Below are 15,915 nucleotides of genomic sequence, written 5' to 3' on the forward strand. Positions count from 1 at the left end.
AAATATCGTGTGTGACATTACTTCATATAAGCATGAATTTTATAATATGAACCACAATAGTATCATTGGTTTCACAAAGATATGTAATAAAAATGAAGTTACATTATATAGTGGGAAATGTGATCCTGATTTTACACACCAAGATTAGTACAAGTTGAATCCCAATGATATGCCATCACTAATCGTTGTTGATGAGCACTTAACTGACGAAGAGGAAGAAGAAATCTAAAAGTTGAAAGACAAAGACTTTTTATTGTACATACACGTTTTATTAATAAACGAATTCAAAAAACATCCCTAAAACATTTTATTCTTAGGGCACTGAAATCAGCATTATACTGGTAGGAGAGGATATCTTCTACTATGAACTCATTCAAAAGAGGATTGTCTATGTAAATGTTGAGAAATTCGTTGTAACTAAAGCCACGACATCGAATAATAAAATATAATAATGCATAAAAACCACAGCTTTTGGTTGATAAATCTTGTACTCACTTCCGGTTCTGAAAAATTAAGTTCCTACTTCCTTCAAGGAAGTTGTTGATGTAAGGTGTATAGAATGCATATGGTAGACCTAGATGATCAAAAAATTCTATATTCTTCTCTGTTTGAAAGATGCACAGCTAATGACCCGTCTTTACAGTCGATGAATTACTGTTAACAACGATTACGGTATTGTTAGCACTATGAATACGTTCAAGAAATTTCTAGGGTATACAATAGAATTTGTATTCGGACATGTATGGATCCAGTTTAAATGCATTGATTATTTGATCTGTGTTCATGGTGCCAAGTCAAATAGAATACTACCGTGAGGTAATTTCCCAATAGGTTTCAAACTGATTTTGTTAGATTAATGTTATACTCTCCATCAATGGTTTGGCAAAGGTATACTCTAAACATACAGTGCTCGGTTGGACAATAATCATATCTTGAGTACCGGACAAGTCCAATACAATGACATCATGACTTTTTGCGAATATTGTATCGTTTATACAATTTTCAAATAGTTGTGAATCTCGATCCAGGGATTGCATCGTCAATTCATATAGGGTCCTATTAGATTTAACAAACGATAAATTGTAAAGAGGAATTCCATTTACTTTACATACAAGAAAGAAACGTACAAACGTTTCAAATTCGTATGGAGAACTTGTTCATGATCCTATGGCACTGGGACTATTTATAAATGCCAATCAAGTTTAAAAGGAATTTCATCATTGATAACTGAAAAGTCGGTGTAAGTACTTGAACCAGTGGCAATACGCCTTTGATTAGTGATTGTATGAGGAACGAACAGCTTGATATTATTTCCAGAGGCTCTTAATTGTTCAATTGCCAAAGCAACAGAACTCATAACCTGTTATTTTCGTACATGAAGCATTGCCGAGGTGAGATTGACTTTAGCATCCGGTGATGCATAAAGTGTATTTCTCAAGATGAAATTAGACGGAGCTAGTTGTAACTTCTTGTCAATATTAACATTAGGTGGCATTCATTGAGGTATATTAAACATTTCCTGATTTAGTTTACCAGTTAAATGATACTCCTTGCTCACCGCCCAAGTGAGTTCTACATCAATATCAACATTCGACCTATAATCATCGCCCATCGCCAGACCTCTTAATTTTTTATAGGACTTTGGAGTCATCAACAAAAATTGTATGTAGTTTGCATTAATGGATAGATTATTGCTAGTGCTCACCAATGTTCCGTTTATGTAGATACATTTTTTATAAACAAATTGTGTAGGATACAGTTTTCCTAGGATAACCCATCGGTAGCAATAGGAGTTTGATTGTCCGACTTTTTCATCACCACAACTTTTAAATCGATATATTGTGAATGAAAAATCTATGAAGTAGTCTTCATTGGAATAAATTTGGAAATGTATGTTTTCAGATAGTGGTTGTTGTGAATTAGATTGTTCATAGTATCCATGTTTTACACTGATATCTACACTTTCTGCATTAAAAAGATTTAGCGATGAGGTGGCTGTCAGATGAGATTCCTTGCGAGGTAGATACGTCATTTCAGTCCAGTAAAAGAAATCATTTTTTAATCTAACACTTTCTTTTTCTTGGCCTCTTTATCTTCTTTGACAAGAGCGATATCCATAATTTCTGACCTGAGTAGAGACTGATGAGTGATGAGGTATTTCTCGACGTTTTTGAACCTTTTTCATTTTGTCGTGATTTTAATCGCTCACCAAGTGATCGTGCGGTAGACCTGAGATTTTTTGAAACACTTTATTTAAAATCTTTACCAGCCTCCCAATCGTGTAGTGGAAAGAATGGAAAATCCACGGCAACCGGAGCAATATATTTTATGGCCAGGGGTAACATAGAGCGAAAAAACTTAGCAAACCAACTGCCAAAACCAAAGCCCGGTATTGACGAACAACCTTTGTAATAATCCATTCCATGACTCAACTGTCATTCTCTCAGAAAAGTAACATAGCAGTCACTCTCAGGACAGACAACTGTATTTTTTCTATTAACCATCTAGTTGCTGAATGGGTCGACAATGACATGTAATCAAAACCAAACCTTTTGTTATTGCTAAAGGATCACCTAATTCACTCTTAATGTTAACTTAATGTTAACTAGTTTCAAATACGACGTGTTAACAGTAGTAGTAGTATCCCATTATGCAGTCCTAATACAGCCCTATCCCAAAGTGCTATTGAATTTGCTAGTTCCTCGAATCAAGCTAAAATCTTCTAGGATAGATTTAACATTTTTCTGGGAACAATCTATGCATATTTTCTCGACCAAACTCTTCAATGGACGATAAGAAAATTCTTGGAATACATACCGGATATTCTTTCTGAGTCAATGCCATCATACCGAGCGCAAAGTACTCCCATTGTGTATGGTATCTCAGACAGATATTTTGATATAAAAGAATGACTGTCCCAAAATATTTTCATTAGATGAAGAAACCTTAATCTAAGAGGGTGTCTAATAAGAGGTATCTTAACAAGGACTCTAATACACGAGAGGTTTGTGATCTATATATTTTTATTGTATGCTTAACAGATGGGGACTATTTCTTATTCTCTTTCGGTTTATCAAATGACATTTAGAGTCCCCTTTATTTACCAAATTGCATGTATATCATCAATAGTTTTAAGATCACTCCTCCCTACTAGCTATCCTCGAGCTATTGAATTCAGTCCGTGGAATATTTTGAACTTAGGCCTTCATGAGACGGTAAAGAGCAATATCAGTTCTAAAAATAGAGCATTGACAAAATTTTATATGGTTCTACATCACATATAATCATTAGTTTAAAAAAACACTCCCAATCCCAAATAGTTACTCTTAGACTTTTGAATTCAGTCCATGGATTATTTTTAAACCCAAGTCTTAACATGAATCATAGTAGAGTACGTATTATGAGTACTACAGGGTCGATTTCCCCATTATAATATTTTTCCTGGTTGTGAACGAAAAATAGATTGACATAGTATCATAATGAACATGCCAGGGTACCATACTCCTCGTAGGGAGAGGGGATTAAATTTTAACGGGGTAACTTGTTTTACAGTTTTCTTAGTACAAAATGAACATGTTGTAAATACGTCAACCATAATTTTTCTATTAGAAAAATAACGTTTGTAGTGACATTTTTGGAACTTTTTTTTTATTTTTTGAACTTGAATTTTTTCTTGAAATTAAAAATTTTAACTTAATTTTTAGAAACTTTAACATGAATGATTATTGAACCATTTCTTTATTCTAGGCCAATGGTTCATTGACAGGGTCAAAAATACCTAGGAATAATGATATCAATTATGAGGAGTCAGGCAATATCAATGAAGCACACAATTACATAGGTTACCTGTTCAATAAATGTTTTGGATACGGTGATACTATAGCTCCTCCAACATTGATTTAGATTTCTTAATAAACGGTCTTGGCCTTGATGGTGAATTTTCGCCTCGAGCCCATGAAGATCAGAGATCTTCCAGTCCCCTCCTCACGACCGCTGGTTTACGAGTGGACATTAATAGTGAGAGCCCTTTCGTTAGTGAAAAATCTCAATTATTGAGTCATAATGAAATTTCTTCCTTTGATACTTTTCAAAAAAAGAAAGTAGAAACCCAATGAGTTATTATGACTGTATATGGACTGTATGACCAACTTACAGCATGAACAATGTTTTAATGGCAAAAAAAATAACATTTGAATGTTAGGATCTGTTGCAAGTCAAAAAGTTGAAAAAAGTAATAATAGGGTATAGGGGGTTTCTTGTTTGAGAATTCTGAGCAGCTTAAAGTTTTCGGTTATTAAACATAGTGAAAATAACTTTTTTTTCAGCTTAATAAAACCATATTCCAAAAAGAAAATAACATATCATATCCCAGGTGCGGGAAGGAAGAAAATAGATGCTATATACAGAATTTAAATAGCGACGAAGACCAGACTACAAATTGGTTTGCTCTAGCCTAGCATATTATCTAATAATCCTTCCCACGCAATACTTTTTGAAAATATTCTCTCATTAGTAATGAATCGGGAATAAAACAGGTGGTTCGGGAATCAATCAAAATTATTCTCAAAATAAATAATAATATTTCTTTAAATAGGGACTTGGGAGAGTATTTACTAAATTCTATATGCTCAAATTTAATTGAAAATGATCTAATAAAATATTTTCCTAAACCAATTTATTATAGTATTGAACTAGTAAAAAAAGACATTTGAGGAAAGCTTCCAAAAAAGCAACACTAGCTTTGAAAACTTGTATTTAATTGTCTTTGTTCTGTTTGGTTTGAATGAATTTATCATCTCACATCATTTTATCTATCAGCCCTGGTTGAACTTCGTTGACGTAAGGATACTAGGGCTGTTTTAAAAAGTCTTTTTAAAAATATTTTTAGTTTTATTTTTCAAATTCTGATGTAAGTTCTTATATATACATATATTTTTTTTTCTGGTGTTGTGGTGAAGACGGCACTTCAACATAGGGCCCAGCTATCCACTGAATTTTAGTCAACTGTCTTGGAAAAAAATTCCCTATTGTTTCTAAGTTGTTCTTATTTGATATAGAATTTGTTAACTCAGACAGGAAGGATGGGGTACATAGATAGGGAGTAGGACTCATGATGAATAAGGAAGCTGCTAAGTCTTGTTTAGGCTGGGCAGGTTAATAATAGAATACTAATTGCTCATTTTACGACAAAAAAGTCTAAGGCATCAGTTATAGTAGTATATGCCCCTGTAGAACCGATTGACGGAAAAAGTAGTGACTCATATGAATTTTACCTACAGTTATAGGAGCAAATAGAACGGGTCCCAAGTAGAAATATGGTCTTTATACTTGAAGATTTTAACGCCCAAGTTGGAAGAAATAGGGGTGGATGGTATCCTAGCCTAAGTAAATCTGGTGTAGGAAAAGAAAACAGCAATGGCTACAGATTTTTGCAATTTTGTAGGCATTACAATCTAGTTATAACCTGTACAGTGTTTGGTCACAAAATGGCCCATAAGTTAACATGGTACTTACGTGACGGTAAAACAGCAAACCTTATTAATTATGTTATAGTAAACCGAAGACTGGCAGGATTTATACAAGATACTAGGGTATATAGGAGTGCTTTTATTGATGTTAAAAGTAAAGATCACCATCTAGTAGTGTCTAGGGTTAATTTGAAGCTGAAATTTCAGAAGGGTAACTACCTCCCGGGGAGTGCTGATGTTGGTAGACTCCATGATGCGAATTTGAGAGAAACTTACAAGGAACAGTTTAATACTAAACTTGAGAGTTGAAAATTTGATAAGGTGGAACGTGGTTAGAATAATTCTAGAAAAATAAATGTGAAGTTACTGATGGTGTCTTAGGGACGAAAGTTAGGACTGCAGCAAGAAGTATTAAAGGTTTATGTTTAACGGAGAGGAGAAGGTACTTGTTACACGACATAATAATAAAATATTGTACGGGCATGTTAATAAATTGAGAGGGAGTAGTCAATCCGACCTTGTCCCAGTTAAAGATGGGGACGGGAAAACAATTTCTGACAAGGAAAAAGTTAACGAGATGAGCAGAATATTTTGAGAATGTGCTAAACCGAGATGAGTTGTAGGAAAAGATATAGAGGAAAATCAAAAAGTTTGTGATGCCTTGTGCGTGAAGGAAGATTTGTTTAGTGAGGAAGAATTTGGGTCAGTACTAAAAGGATTAAAAAATGATAACGCTCCATGTACTGATAGTTTGGTAATTGATTTTCTTAAATATGGTGGCTCTGAGGTTAGAATTAAGTTACTGAAGATGATGAATATGGTTTTTTTAAAGGGGGAAGTACCTAACGATTTTCGGAAAACCTTAATTAAACCACTGTAGAAGAAAGATGATAAGAGTGAGTGTGGTAATTATCGAGGCATTAGTCTGGTCTCTGTAGGTAGCAAATTACCTAGTCATATAATGCTTTTTAGACAGAGAGATTCTGCAGACAAACTCTTAAGAGAACAATGCGGTTTTAGAAAAGGTAGAGGATGTGCCGACCAAATTTTCACTCCTATGTTAATAATTGAGAGGTTGTCAAATACCTTTGGTCCTCAGTTTTATCGATTATAAGCAAGTGTTAAAGTCTGTTGATAGAAGAGCTTTAGCAAAGTTCTTATCCTTGTATAATATACCAGAAAAATACATTAAAGTGATTAATACTATGTACAAAAGTAACACTGCTCGGTTAAGATTGGAATGAGGTTAAAAACTGGTTTGCAATTAGTCAGGATTTATGCAGTGTTGTTCTATCCCCCTTTATATGGATCGTTCTGATAGACTTTGTCTTAAGGAGCCAAGGAAAGGCAATGGGAGACCCAAGGAGTCAAATTGGGAGGAAAAACTTTCGGGGACTTAGATTATGCTGATGATTAAAGCATCCTAGATGAAAGTGTGAGTAAAATGAATGAACTTTTAGAGGTTTTGCAAGTTCAGGGTGCTAGAATAGGTTTGAAATTTAATGTTAAGAAGACTAAGTCACTAGGAGTTGGAATAAGTGAAGATCAAAAGGTAACGTTGGGTAACAAAAAGATTGATCAGGTGGGCAGTTTCACTTACCTTGGTAGTATTATTAGTATATATAATACTACCTTGGTAGTATTAGCAAGACGGTGGGAGCAGTGAAAATATCAAAAGCAGAATAGCCAAGGCTCAGGTATTTTTTCACAGTTAAAATAAAAGTTTGGAAGAATAGGAAGATAAGTCTACAAACCAAGATTAGATTATTGGAAGCTACAGTGGTGACTGTGGTCAAATATGGCTCTGAAGCATAGGCGCTCTCAAAAGCAGATGAAGATTTGCTATATATGTTCCAGAGAAATTGCCTACGGATTGTTCTGGGTACCCAGCTGCCTGATCACACTTCAAATAGTAGGCTGTATGAAAAACGTGGTCCAACTCCGCTTTCTAGAGCTACAATGACAGAATGGTTGAGATGGCTAGGACACATTCCGGGCATGAAGGATGACAGATTGCCGAAAGATTCTGCTTGTTGGTAAACCGTCTAGGGCTAAACGGAAAGCAGGTCGTCCTCGTCTGGGGTAAAAGGATGTCATAAAGAAAGACTTAACGGGAATGAGAACTTCCTCGGAGGGTGGAAAGAGGGAGGTTTTGAATAGATTGGGATGGAGGAAAGGTGCGTGTAGCTGCATTGTCCTCAGGCGGAATGGTGCTGCGGTGAATTATTAGTAGTAAGTAGTATTATCAGAGAATGCTTGAATTTAAAAATCAATTGACTAAAAGACAATGTGTGCACACTATTAAAATACTATTACCCCTGGTTCTTCTACTACTACTTCTACTACTCGAACAACTACTTCTATTACAACTACTTGTCAGAGTATTAAGATAAAAAATTCCGGAAGTGTTGAGTGGGAAGTTGAACTAAATGAAAACTATGAAAACACAGATTATAAAAGGGTATATCGGTAATGCCAGAGCAACGGCTAACAACATAAGGGTGGTCATGTTGATCAGAAAAAAAAATCCTAAGGGACCAAAGCACTGATTTAGGGACCAATAGGGACGAATAGGGACCAAAGGGGACCAAAGTCAGGTTTAGGGACTTTCAAGGACTTCAGGGAGTTTGTGGCAGCCCTGCTACAGCTACTACAACTAATCCTACTAAGCAAGCTAAAAATATTAATATGAAGCTTTCAAGGAATATTTAGGAGGATGTTGGACTGAATCAGAAAGAACTATGAGTATATAGATTGTCAAAAGGCTGACACAGCAATATCTCAAGAAAGGCTTACATTATTAAGTTGGACCTTTCAGTGTAATTTGTGACGGATTTTAAACTAACGAGAAAGCACTATGTGTATACCGTGTCAGCTGGGCTCCAAAAGGTCGTATCTCCGTAATTGTAAATTTTCGATCAAAAAACTTCAGAACTTTTTTGTTTCCCCTCTGATAGCCGTAAAACAATACAGATTGATATGTAAAAATGTGTTCTATTACTACTGAGTCGACTAAGAGCAAAAATTCAGTCTGAAGGGTCGGCAGGGGAGATACAACCTTGCAAGTCTAGAAAACAAGGAGATACATCATTTTGTACTGTTCTAATGCTTTTAAATATTCAAAAAGGAAAAAAATTGGCACTCAGTACATTTTTGAGATAGCCATTTTGTTCAAAAGAGTTGAACGGTCCAGTAAATATTTCCCTAGGGATATTGGGTATGTCGAACCCCCACAGATATGCAATTCCCAATTATGCTTAAACTAAATGTTGCTTTAAAACTACATCAAAAGGCACTTTATTTCTGCTGGTTGCAAATAAGACGTCTCAGAAATATCCCAAGAACGACTGAAAGTTTCAACTGTACTAAGCTGAAAATTTCATGGCTGCTATTAGTACTTCTGCACTTACCATTTAACCAATCAAAAAAGTATAAGTATATCCAGGTTTTCAAAGAGCATACATAAAATATTTTCGGAATGGTATTAAGTATTATTTTTCATCTAAACTTGAGGAGGTATAAATCTAAGTTTTACAATACTCTGCTTGTCTGGATTACAAAACTGCGTGTGCTGTTCAAGATTGCTGAAATTTTCTCCATCACATAAATAGTAAGCCAAACTATAGACTCTTAGGAAAAACAAAAACCGAAAAGATTTAAAATATTCTTCACTTTATTCACGAAAAAGACAATACCTATGAAAAACAACCTGAATTTTTTTTTTTTTTTTTTTTTTAATTTCCGCAAAATAATTTTCTCAAATATGAGCAGAGATAAAGTCAAATAATTTTCCAAGCGATTTAGACAAACGGAGTATATAAATTGTCGCTCAATCTCTCTCGGTGGTTAACCATGAATACATTTTAAGTCACTTGGGAGCTTGAAGCGCAGAAACTTTGAAGTATATCGAGACAGAACAATTATTATCTCCCCTAAATAAGATATTTGAGGTCCCGTATTCCCTCTCCCAAAAATCCGTAAGTTTCAATTTGACCCTCCCCCTCAAACCATACATGATTTATTGCTGATATATAACTTCGATAATTTAGGCTCATATGCTTTTTTCCTATTTACCACGGCCCCAGCCCCTCAAGTCTAAACTGAAGTCAAGTTGACCCCCTAACATTCCCAAAAATGTTTCAATGTCGATCCACAAGTCATTCCAGACCTTCCAGACAACATACTGTGAAAACTCGGGTGCATAATAACGTCCTTTAATTCAATCACATATCGTTTCAGTAGGGTATCCAGGAGAAACTTCAGAAAATATTGACTTAGTGGGCGATCACTATGAGTTCGAAGCTGATTGAACAACTAAGAGCAAAAATTTCCAGCTTCCAACTAGTCTCAAAACCATCTGTAAACAATGGGAAGTTACACGACCAAGGCTACTTGCCTCTAGGACTATGGGGGACGCGCGGACCCTGAAGGCATACTTATTAGACCTTTCAGCTTTTTGAGGAGAGGGGTTATCTTAGAATTTTGTTCGATGCTAAGGAGGGGGTCATTTGAAAAGGGGCACTGGGAGGGGGCTGATATTCCTCCAATCACATTTGGTCTTTAAAAAGAGCATTAGAGCTTCCACTTACTAATCAAACAAGTCCCCTCCCGAATTTCAGTGACCACACCTTCTGTCCAAAGCGGTCGGGGAGGAGGGGGGTTAACACATGGGAAGCACATCACACCTTTCTAAAGAAAGATTAGAGTGTTGCCTGTGATAAAGTGTATCGTAACTATTAAAAGCTTGTAGTTTCACTACTACTTCTAGCAACTCACTGTAGCAATAAACCACCTAAGGCCAAAGTAGCTACTGACGCTCCTCCTCAACCCCAATATACCCAAAGCTTCACTCTTTACCCCTCCAAAGAAGTGCAATTCCTTTAAAACTTTCCTTGTGGAATCTTCCTTTAATTTCTTCCCACTCCAATGGAGGGCAACATGCTTTTCGTTTGGCCCTAGATGGATGGTTGAAAAGAACGACTCATTCCTGTTTTTCCTTCTAAATTCATTTCTTTCAAATTAACAGAAAAAAGAACACTAAAAAATTACAAAACTATCAATTCATGTAGCCTATTTATTGGCAGCTTGAAATAAAGGATTCAATTTAATTACTGCCATCACAAAGGAGACTATATTTGATTTCATCATTTAAAATATCAAGGGAAGAAAAGGAGACTGAAAGTCACCATTAGCTCATCTTTAGAATCCCTTCTATTTGTAATCTGGAAAGAAAGTTTTTGTAATTCACCATTCACGTCTCCAGAGGGAATTTCTTCACTATAATCCCATTTTCGTTCATGGTCCTCCCCCCTCCCGGATACACAGGGGAATGGCTGCCTACGTCACAAACTTTGAAAGTCGAAGATGCAAGTTTAAGCAAAGTTCAGTTGCAACAAAGAAACCGGATGAAAGCAAGTAACGCTTCAAAAGAAACATTGAAAGTTTCTATCTCCCAAAGTTTGGCTTAAATTTAAAATTAAATAAAGAGCTAAATACAGAGAAACAGCAGAAGGAATATTATGAAGTAATTGATGTGAAGTTTTTAAGGGATTGGCGACAGGGGAACCTATATCAGGACACAACACTGCACGCTCGGTAGTTATAACTGTGTTCCTTGCACCCTAATATAAGGGGTTTCCTAGTGACTTTAACAATTGAGGCTATTGATGCATTATTGAATTTGAGAACAGGATTCTCGATGAACAACGTATTTCGCCAGAACAGACGCTTCTACGTCTTGGATATCAACGTCTACGTCAATGTCTTCTACGTCGTTGATCAACGACGCTTCTGGAGGCCCCCATAGAATTCCGTCGTCACAGAGAATCCCAAACATGTAAATTCCCTAAAGTCACTGTTAGCGGTTAACCAGCAGAAAATTGTTATGGGAAGTCTACACTGTAGGGAAAAGAACTACTTGACTGGGTGCCATGTTTTCCAAATAGTTTATAATAGCTCAGTTGCAGGGCACCTGCCTAGTGTATATGAAGTTGAAGGAAAGTACGCCAAACCAACATGCGAGGGAAGAGATTTGGGCATACATTGGTTCAATTACAACCCCCTCTCCTAAAAAAACACTTTAAAAAGATTTCTTTAATTGTTCTCTTAAACAAACAAACATCACTAATATTTTTAATACTCTGATCAAGATGGTTCCAACTTCTAATCCCCCTATGAAGCACAGAAAACGTCGACCGGGTCGAAACAATCAGTGAAATAGTAATCTCTGTATTAAAGTTTGGATCTTACTTGAAGACCAAAGTTAATTTGGAACAAAGAAGAAACTGGGAACAGAGGTTAATGGGAACAAAAAAGCATAGCTAATTCGTTAATTTTGACCTCAAAACATTCAAACAATAACAATCTGTTCGTTCTCACGGACAATTAGATCTTCAAAGGAAAACTAAATATTCTTGGGCTTGTTGGTACCATGTATATTAGCTTATGTTCAATTAATTTGTCCCCCATGTTTTCTTTTTTTTTATTTTGCACCAGCTATTGCCAAAAACTAATCAGCTGCATGCAGAGGTTACTTTCATTAAAATCTGAATTCCATATTTTCCCAATTATTATAACATATATATGGTTATTTAATTTTTCACTTCACATATTCAAACAATCCCATTTAATTTTCACTGGCCTTGGCATTTTCAAACTATTTCTATTAATTATAAAATAGCAAAAGCTTGGAGAAGAACTCAGAAAATAGACTATGATAAATGATGGTATTTTCACCGTAACTACATTCTGAACAAGAGTGCGAACATTTTCTGCATTAGTAAAAGCAACGCAACCACATTTCGGGAAATGGTAAGATTTCCGGCATTTTTCTTCAAAGTATGTACTAAATTATTAGTATTGTTAGATTAAACAATAATTTAATCATTTAGAAGTGCAGAGATAAAATGGTGGTATTTAGCGGAAATTAGAGGCTATGGTTCTGAGGGGCATGTAAATCTTGTTCCCAATCCTTTTCCTATGCTTGCTATATAAATTAGATTAAATATGAAAGAGACTCTTGCCCGAGAAGCAGAGTCGTATCGAGGGGGACATCCGGTTATACCCCCCTCAAAAAAAAAGAAGAAAAAATTAGCCGGCACATAAAAAGAAACAAATGCATATTAACAAATTGCTAATGCTTTTTGTGAAGTTTTCTTTTGTACACCCCCCCCCCTAAAAAAATAACCTTCACTCACAGGCAACAATCCTGGATACGGCCTTGCCAAGAAGTCATAATTGACTTTTCATTATTGTCAAAGTTAAATAATTGTCAAAGTTAAAACTGAATGGGGCGAAATATAGCTCCGAAATATTAATAGTTAACACTTGACAGGACAGACAGCCTTTCCTTTCGTATCAGTTTTCCATACTCTTTGGTCGAGGGTTTGAATCTTTTATATCAAATTTACGTTATAATTATTGCGAGAAATACACCTTTAAACAAAAACAATATTGCAAAATAATTCTCGCAATAAGTTCTATAGAACATAAAGAGCAGAAATAAGCCCTCTACATAAAACAGAAATAGATTTTTGAAAAAAAAAACATTTTAAACTTGTTTTCCTCCACTCACCGACTTGAACTTTTGTTTTTACTTTTGTCACATAAATTTGTTAAGTTTGTGAGCCATGTTTTGACCACTTCTAAAAGTTCAATTACTTAGAATTTTATCAGTATATGTACTTTTGAAACGCCTTCACTGGGCGGAGGAAGTAAAAACCCTAGTTGTAAAAATTTGCAAGGTTACACCTTTCATTGTGTTTTTTTTACAGGGGAGATCGTATCGAACCAATGGTCCAAGAAGGTCGGGAGAGGGATCATTAAACACAAATTAAAAATCATAGTTCCCTTTTTTAAGTGACCAAAAAGATTTGAGGGCAACTAACCCCCTTTCCCACGCCCCCTTTTCCCCAAAGACACCCAATCAAAATTTTGAAATAGCCATTTGATTCAGCATAGTTGCATATTTCCAATAAACTATATGCATATAAGTCCAATAACTATGCCTTTGAGGGTGAGATGACCCCTTGCAGCCCCGGGGGAAAGGGTTGTAAAATACGTAATTCGTCATAGTCTGCATATAGTATTTGTTATTGAGAAATACACGGACAATTGGGGGGGGGGGGATTTTCTTCAGGAGGGGGGGGGGGTCAGGAGTAAAATTTGCAAGGGAATTTCTATAAGGAGGGGAGAGGGAAGGAGATTTCCTGGCATGACCGGAAAAACGGTCAGAAATAAAATAAAAAAACAATTTTTTTTCAACTGAAATAAAAAAAAGCAACATTAGAACTTAAGACGAACAAAATTATTCCATGTTTGAGGGGAGGTGCCCCTTCCTCAAACCTCGCTCTTTATACTAAAGCTTGACTTTTTGTCACAGTTCACTAAGAAAGACTGTTTAAACACAAGGGCCGTTTAATTTTTATTCTAGAATAATTACTGTTGTTTTTAGTTGTAATGCTGCTCCTTACTTTCAGCCGAAACGGGTTATTTTTTTATGTAATCATATTAAAATATCACTTCGTTTCGTTAAAAGTCTTATTGGGAGACATCATTTATTTTGTTGGATCTGTTCACGATTCTTGATCCGTCTTGACTGGAATATCAATTAGAGCTGCATTTCCGCCAAGTGAGTTACCATTAGGAGTGTTCATCACCTTTGACAAACCTCTATAGCAGTTTCTCAGATGTGCTAGCTCCTTTTCTTACATTTGAAACTAAGATTAAGTTTTTAAATAACTTTGACTTCATCAAGAGTTCTCCCTGTTTTAGGCTATATGCTTCTATATTTTTATTGCATGTACTAGGAAAATTCTTGAATGTGATCGAAAAACATTTTCGAAAGCAAAATCAATCTGAAAAAGAGGGCAATTTCCCAAGGGCCAACGCAGGACCTTTTTTATATTAATTTTAAAACATAATTTTTCGGGAGAGATAAGCTTGGCTTACTTTACCAAAGGAAACATAATTGGAGGGGGGGTTCCTCATAAGAAGCTTGGATGACCTGCGCAAAAGCTTCCTACACAAATTGAAGTTTGCATGACATTAGATCCCTCATTCTACCCTTACAGGTAGGACTGGTTTATACCTCAGCTGCCGAAAATCAAAACACCTTTTCTTAACAAAAGAGAGATATAAATTTGGTTTCTGAGTTAGAGGATGTTGATTAGTGAAAAAGGTGGTAAAATTCGTCAAGAGAAAACAAACAATTGATGTTGCTCAGTATCTTGCATAAGTATCTAAAAAAGAATACCAAAAGTACCTCCTAAACAGTAACAGAAACAGAAAATTTGTATTTGTTTTAGACATTATTTTTCTTTGTTTGTAATACCTGTCAAGGGAAAGGAAGGGGGGAGGTGACTCCCCCACAAAAGTTGAAAGGCCACATACAGACTTGTTACAAAAATTAAAGCTTGTGTGGCATTAGACCTCTCCTGCTGCCCTTAAAGGTGGCATTGGTTCATACCTCAGTCGTCCAAAATCAAAACACGATCTTACACAGGAGGCGGTAATATTTTTCGAGTAAAAACGGCCGACCGTCACTCCCTTGAATACTTATCTTAAGAAGAATATTAATAGTAAATTTTAGGAGTGCATGAACAGTAAACTCTTATACATTTTTAATAAATAAAACATATTTATATGTTTTTTACATTTAAAAATATATTTGCTGGCTGGGCAAGCGGAAGTTCCAACCTCGATCTGAAACAAAAGCTAGAAGTGAATTTTCGCCCATATAAATCCGTGTTTTCATCCAGCAGCATGATATTAAACAACGAAAAATAAGATTTCGACTCCTATCAGAGCCTACCTTAAGAGATTACAATAAATTTCCGCCAGTAGGCGTCAAGCAACAAAGTCCCCTATAAATCACTTACTTTTCAGGTTTGAGGTCTCTATAAATTATGCCAAGAGAATGAAGGTGGCCAAGAGCCAAAGCAAGTTCAGCGAGGTAAAACTTGACATCCTCTTCTGTAAATAGGATCTAAAAAGAGGAGAAATATTTACCATCCACATTTTGCAAGTACCTTACCACTTTAGGCAATATTTCTATCAAGCAGTTGTTTGCTTTCTCAGACCTTTCCTTAAACGGTACCAGGAAAGTAATATCAACAGAAAAAAACGGTTAAAAATCTTTTTCCCTTTCTAGAGAAAATTAAGAATGATGGTGAGAAATTAATTAAGCAAGGCTTTTTTTTTATTTTTTCTCCGCAACAAGTTATAGGGGCGAAAGGGTTTCACCTGCCATTAAAACAGAGTGTTTCCATACACTCTTAAGAAATTAAGACGAATCTCCTCGTGAATCCAACACCTGTTTTTGCTTTATGTTAACAAAAACTATGTTAATTGCATTAGATATAACTATTATCTAGGCCTGGACACATAGAGAATACAAGAATGTGCAAAAAGTCAATAATAGCCCAAACTTTTGTCCAATTTGAGGAGG

General features: G+C 35.6%; 1 protein-coding gene across 2 annotated transcripts in view; it reads right to left on the reverse strand.

Annotated features, from left to right (window-relative positions):
• Positions 1 to 15,915, reverse strand: part of LOC136037006 (ribosomal protein S6 kinase 2 beta-like) — an 884,370-nt gene that overhangs the window by 793,249 nt on the left and 75,206 nt on the right. For both annotated transcript variants that reach the window (XM_065719419.1, XM_065719428.1), the window contains exon 7: positions 15,347 to 15,453. In XM_065719419.1, the coding sequence (XP_065575491.1) occupies positions 15,347 to 15,453 (107 nt within the window). The remainder of the gene's footprint in view (positions 1 to 15,346; positions 15,454 to 15,915) is intronic.

The sequence above is a fragment of the Artemia franciscana genome, chromosome 2 (assembly GCF_032884065.1).
Source record: "Artemia franciscana chromosome 2, ASM3288406v1, whole genome shotgun sequence".
Lineage (NCBI taxonomy): Eukaryota > Metazoa > Arthropoda > Branchiopoda > Anostraca > Artemiidae > Artemia > Artemia franciscana.